At 58.1% G+C, this 6,097-nt stretch overlaps 1 protein-coding gene across 1 annotated transcript; it reads right to left on the bottom strand.

The window, feature by feature from the left end:
• Positions 1-1,765: 1,765 nt before the first annotated feature.
• On the bottom strand, positions 1,766-5,729 carry LOC127028046 (uncharacterized). Its single transcript, XM_050913870.1, has 6 exons — positions 5,614-5,729; positions 5,191-5,314; positions 4,607-4,744; positions 2,863-3,008; positions 2,476-2,601; positions 1,766-1,889 (listed from the first exon to the last, which is right to left on the bottom strand). Exons 1-6 carry the CDS (start codon positions 5,727-5,729, stop codon positions 1,766-1,768), a joined length of 774 nt encoding a protein of 257 aa, XP_050769827.1.
• Between the last annotated feature and the right edge of the window lie 368 nt (positions 5,730-6,097).

The raw sequence follows: 6,097 nt of genomic DNA, 5'->3' as shown, positions 1-6,097 counted from the left end.
ACACTGAAATGATGCTTAGTGCTCTAAAAAAGAGCATTTGGAAACTAAAATGAGTCTTTAGACCCTAACCATGAGCCTTTCTACCCTAAGAGAGGGATTTGGACCCTAAAACTCACCATTTGGACCCTCAAAATGCAGCGGTGTGTCAAAAAACGGAGGGAATGGACCATAAAACTGAGGCATTAGATGGTAGAATCTAACCTTTGGACACTACAAATGAGGCTTTGGGACATAAAAATGAAGCCTCGAGCCCCAAAACTGAGGGTTTAGGCCCTAAAAATGCAGCTTTGGACCCCAAAATGAGGGTTTGGAGCCTAAAATTGGGCCTCAGAAACTAAAGATGCGGCTTCGGGCCCTAAAATGAGGGTTTGGAGCCTAAAAGTAGGCCTCAGAAACTAAAGAGGCAGCTTTGGGCCCTAAAACAGAGTGTTTAGACCATAAAAATGAAGCTTTGGAGCCTCAAATGAGGCTTTGGAAGCCAAAAATAAGACTTTGGAAAGGAAAAATGAGGCTTTAGTCCCTTAGAAAAGGCTTTGAGCCTAAACATGAAGCTTTCAAACCTAAAAATGCAGCTTTGATCCCTAAAACAGAGGCTTTGTATCCAAAAACTGTGGCTTTGGGCTTGAAGACTGAGGCTTTGGAACTTAAAATGAGGCTTTGGGCCTCAAACGAGGAACACAAAAACAAGACTTTGGGAAGTAAAAAGGCGGCTTTGGGCCCTAAACCGCAGGGTTTGGACTATAAAACTGAGGCTTTGGAGCCTCAAATGAGGCTTTGGAAGCCCAGAATGAGGCTTTGGAAGGACGAAAGAGGCTTATGGCCCTAAAAGCGAGAGTTTAGACCCTAAAAATGAAGCTGTGGGCCCTAAAAAAGGCTGTGGGTTGTAAAAGAGGGGTTTGGACCCTATAAATGAGGCTTTTGACTTAAACCAGAGGCTTTAGGCCCTTCAAATACGTATTTGGACCTTCAAAATGAGACTTTGGGCCTTAAAAATGATGCTTTGGGCCCTTAAAATGAGTCTTTGAACCCTAAAAGCAGGCTTTGGAACTTCTAAATGAGGCTTTGAACCCTAAAAATGAGGTTTTGTACCTTAAAAATGACTATCTGGACCCTCAAATGGAGGCTTTGGGCCTTTAAAAATGATTCTTTCAGGCCAAAAACCGAGGCTTGCATCTTCAAAATGAAGGTGTCTGCATTGTCCAGGTGGCGCGGGATTTCACTGGGCTGGGGACAACGGAGTCGTGCCGGGACAGACCCCGGAGGAGGGGTCTCCCCAAGGGGTCCGGGGGCCTTGCCCTGCCCTCCCATTGCCCATGGGGATCCCAGCCACCCCTCCCACCATGGCGTGACCACCTCGGGCTGGTGCAAGGAACAGCCGGGACAGCCCTGGCCCCACCACCACGCCGGGCTTTGCCCCCGGTGTCCCACCACACTGGGACAGGGCCTAGGCAGGGCCGTGGGGGGAGAGCACAGGGGCTCATGGGGACACTGGGGGTGAGCAGGGTCGCTGCCAGGACATGAGCAGGACTATGGAGGGGGCGCGGGGTGATGAGTGGGGAATTCGGGACGCTGCACACGTGCGGTGTGGACGGTGTGCTGGGGTGCCCAGGAGTGGGGGTGCACATGTTGGCGCCACGGGGTGCGGGGGCCTTTATTCCCTCCTGCCTCTGTGAGCCATTCTGGGATCCCACGTGGGGTTTGTATAACCCCTGCAGACAGACCCACCGCCAGGCACAGGCCGGCACCTCCAGCTGGGAACTGCTCTTTATTTTGCATTTTTAGGTGGATTTTGGCAGCTGGGAAGCCTCCCAGCCCCTTTGCTCGCAGCTCCGCTGCCGCAGCCGCTGCTCCTGGCACCTTCCCCTCTGTTGCAGGACGAGCATCGAGCGCTAGGGAGGAAGACAGAAAAGGATGGGATGGGATGGGGTGGGGTGGGATGGGATGGGGTGGGGTGGGATGGGGTGGGCAGGGAGAAGAGAGAGAAAGCCTGCAGGCTTAGCTCAGGCCACCTGTGATGGGATCTGCTTGGGATGAAGCCTCAGGGTGGCTGTGAAGTGGGAGAGGCCCCTTGTGCCCAAGCCCAGGAGAAGGTCCCAGGTGCAGCTGGTCAGGCTGGGGCTGAGTCAGGTGGAGCCGAGACCTTGGGTGTCCCCAACAGGTATCCCCGCTCAGGGCAAGGCGTCTCGGGGGCCAGGACTTTGCAAGGGAAGGACAGACTCTCCGGCTTGGGAAGAGGGCAGCCAGCCATCAGAGGGGTCCCTCTGTCTTCAGCCACGTCCCACACGGAAAGCCAATCTGGGTGCCCAGCCAGAGCCCTTGGATGTCAGGGAGCTCCAGCCCAAAGCCACCCTCCAAAACCTGCTTCTGTCTCACAAGGGGTGTCAGAGAAATGCCCTCTTTCCCCCAGGGCTGCCCTCAGTGGAGGGATGGGCCCTGCAGCGGGGGGAAGCACCATCCCTTTTTGGAGATAGTTACCAGGGGAGCTGCCTCTGCTGCTCCAGCTTCCGCCTGTTGATCTCAGCCACACGCTTGAATATGTCCTGCCGTGCCTGATGCGGCTCCAGCCTTTTCAGGACCTGGGCAGCTCGTGGGGAAAGGTTGCTGCAACAACAGGGAAATGTCATCCCTCAGCCTCTGCGGAAGACCCTTCTGCCTCTCCCTGCCTCCAGCCCCTGTGCCCACCCGGTCCCCCGTCCACCCACCCTTTGACCCTGCGGTGAGGTTTGGGCCTTGGCTGTGGGGTGACCCAGGCCATTCCCGTGTTAGGAGACATCAGAGGGTGTCCTACGCCACCCCAGGACGCAGGGACCGGGGTCCTGGACACCTCTGCGGGGTCACGGCTACGCGACGGCGCGCACATACTCAGGCTGGAGCCTTTTCAGCTGGGCTGCCGATGCCTTCTCCTCTTCTGGGAGAGGGTTTTCAGCCTTCCTCCGCCTCTTCTTGTCCTCCTTGCTCCTGGGCTGGGCTGGAGGGTGGGGAGCCCACAGGCCGCTAGTGCCGAGCTCCTGCCAAGGACAAGACGCTCTCAGCAAACCAGATGGGAAGCAGGGGTGCTGTTCCCAGGGGACCTCGTGGAAGGAGCCTGCGGCAGGACGTGGGGGCCCGGAGACTCACCACCACGTGCCCACAGGGAATTGTCAGGGTAGGACCAGGGGCTGGCTGCAGCTCCCAGCTGACCCTCCAGTTCCCCTCTGACACCGCTGACGGCACCATAAGCGAGGAGGAGGGAAGCGCCGCTGGCAGGGCAGGAACTGCCAAGGAGCTCTCCACCAGGTTCACCAGAGCAGACTACGCCGTCTGCACCAGGTTCACCGGAGCAGACCACGCCGTCTCCACCAGGTTCACCAGGGCAGACGACATGATCTCCACTGGGTTTACCAGGGAGACGACATGATCCAAGAAGCCGCCTCGCCTCCCCCTTTCCCCCGAGCACCAGCGCTCACGGCCTCCGGCTGCCTCTCCAGCACCCGACAGCCCAGCACGGGGCACTCACCAGCACCCTGCCCTCTCCTGACAAGGAGCCCCTTTGCTGCTTGTTCTCGGCCTGTTCCAGCCACCACCAAAAACCACCGCAGAGGCAGGACAAAGACATCGCCGGCGTAGCGGTGACTGCTTTCAAATAAGCTCTGAACAGACGTCCCCTGCTGCCTGTGGTATACTTTTCTTTCTCTAATGGTGGCCAGAAGCAGATCCCTCTGAGTACGGGAAGGGTCTTCCCCCAGGCTCAGACGTTTCTCAGAGGACAAGGATTATGCAAGAAAACCACAAAATGCCCTTTGGCAGGCGACGAGAACAGTGGTTCCCCAGCACCTGCACGCTGATTCTACTGGAAGAGGATTGGGACTGCTGAGGAAACGGCAATTAGGCTTAGGTTGCTCTTTTGGGTGTAGAAAGGGAGGGACAAAGGTGGGGAACAGGTTGAGCGGAAACAGAGAAAATGGTGAGGAAGATATAAAAAGAAACGAAAATGTCTTGGGGGGTCTTCCAAAAGGGGTGTCTCCCGATGGCAGAAGTGTGGGTGCCCGTGGACGGTGGAGAGGCTGTCCTGTGGACCCAAGCCTGTGGTGACCCCCTTGGACAACCCACCGGACCCTCCATCAGGTCTGCGCCTGAAAGGCTTGCTGGAGCAGGTGGAGAGAATTGCACCCAGGAATAAGTAGTGGGGAAGGGGTATAAAATTGTGATTTGGTGCTAGCTGGGTGTGATTCAGAAGAGTCAGAGTGCTAGTTAGCAGTTCTACAGTTGGGTGTTCCCCGAGGTTAACCATTTAATTGCTTTATGGTTTTCTTGGCAGAGTAAAGCCAAACCAATAGGCGCTGTCGTCAGCAGGAGCAGAGAGGCCTCGAGCCTGCTGCCTAACGGGGCAGCGTGGGCCCTGTAGCAGGCAGCACAAGGCAGGGGCGCTGGACCCCTGCCCTCGTCACGGCTGACGGCTGCTTTTGCCCCTCGGGTCCTGCTGCCAACCTCCCCCCCGGGGGGGAGCAGGCAAACCCCTGCCCTCAGCTGGTGTCAGTCCTGCTCCCACCCCCTGGAGACCCGCTGTCCGCAGTGCCCAATGGAGAGGGTGGCTGCGGCTCCCGGCGGCGTCAATCGCTGCCCGTACCTTGGGCGGCTGCGGGTGCTCCCCCGCCGACCAGGCTTCCCACGCGGCCCATTCTGCCTGTGCTTTCTGTACCCGGTCCCTGTAGCTGGACCGTAGGTGCTCCGCCTCGTCCCACTGCTCAGACAGCTCCCAGACCCCCTGCGGAGCACAGAAACGTGACAGCAGGCAGGATTAGCCTCAGCTCCTGGCGGGGCTTCCTTCGGTCTGAGCCCCGCTCCTGCCCCTCGCCGGTCGGTCAGCAGCCTTTGCCCCTCCCAGACCAGGGGCCCTGGCGTCATCCCAGCTCCTCAACTCATGGCAATCACCGTTGAGCAGCCAAAGACCTCAACTGTCAATGACCTGGAAAGGATTTGTACATTGCCCATAGCCCCTGGCCAGAACAAAGTGTTTCACGGCAAGCCAGGGGCAATGACAGACGGGAAGGGTGTGCAGCACCTTCTCTCTCGTGAAGAAGAGCTGAAGGAGGTAACAGACAGGTTAGAACGAACGCACGCCGAGGGATCTTTTCAGCATCGCTCTCCACACAAAGAGGCTTTTGCAGAGTCTCAGACAGCACAGGGATCCCAGCCAGGCAGAGCACGTACCTGCAGCGCTCTCTTGCAGGCTTCAGAGGATGGGAGTGCTGAGGTGGGCCTGGCTGGAGGCGCTGGCTCCTGCCTGCCTGCCTCCTTCTTCCTGCGGGAGCTGCCTGGACGCAGGGGGTACACGCTGCAAAGAGACACCAGGAGGAGTCGGCATGAGCGCAGGGGAGTTTGGTCTCCACCCCGCGCCCACCAGCTGCGCCTGTCCCTGCGGCGGACGGCGGTCCTGCGGAGAACAGGTGTGTTGGACCAGCGGTGCTCACGCCAACCACGACTGCCCCAGGCCAGCACACTCGGCTGTGGCACGACGGGCCCTCGCTAACGCTCGGGATGCCCACGTCCAGCCTCTTGGCAGAACGAGGAGAGGAGCAGTGTCTGTGCAGTGACGAGTTCCCAGAGACACCGTCACGCCCGACGGGGCTTTACATCAGCTTCTCCTCCGTGGTCCCAAACACAGCGTGTTTATGGACGGAAAACAGATTGTTGCTGGGGTCGCAGTGTGAAGTAGGAGAAAGCGATCCGGAAAGGAGGAAGCCTGCCATTTCCCATCCTTATGCTCTTCTTTGTTCCTGCCACAAAGATGGGATTTCACAGGAAAGAAGAGCCTGCAAGAAACTCTCTCATCGGGTATCAAAGCTCCCAGGCTGGCAGAAGAACTGTCAGGACGCTTCACAGTCCCTACGGCCGCATCTCCAAAGGGGACGTCCCCTCTGCATGGGTGCCAGGGTCCCTTCATCCCTTCCCTCACGGGTCTCACATGTGAGAGGCTTCTTCTCCACGTCTTGCTGTCTTGACCCCCAGCTGGGCAGCACAGGCAGGGGAAGCCCCTCCCGCCGCTTCAGCAGCTTGCCAGATCCCCTCTGGAACTGGAAGGAGGAAGTCTCTTCAGAGCAGCCTGTGGGGAGCGCTT

The sequence above is a fragment of the Gymnogyps californianus genome, unplaced genomic scaffold, assembly GCF_018139145.2.
Source record: "Gymnogyps californianus isolate 813 unplaced genomic scaffold, ASM1813914v2 HiC_scaffold_146, whole genome shotgun sequence".
Classification (NCBI taxonomy): domain Eukaryota; kingdom Metazoa; phylum Chordata; class Aves; order Accipitriformes; family Cathartidae; genus Gymnogyps; species Gymnogyps californianus.
This window is presented reverse-complemented; position numbering and strand designations above follow the sequence as displayed.

Excerpts from the sequence above, each read along its gene's own strand:
- LOC127028046 (XM_050913870.1), bottom strand. The coding sequence starts at position 5,729 with ATGGCAGGCTTCCTCCTTTCCGGATCGCTTTCTCCTACTTCACACTGC. Across the intron at positions 4,745-5,190 it reads CCTGCAAGAGAGCGCTGCAG|GGGGTCTGGGAGCTGTCTGA; the intron begins GTACGTGCTCTG and ends TGTGCTCCGCAG. Across the intron at positions 3,009-4,606 it reads AGCACCCGCAGCCGCCCAAG|GAGCTCGGCACTAGCGGCCT; the intron begins GTACGGGCAGCG and ends TGTCCTTGGCAG.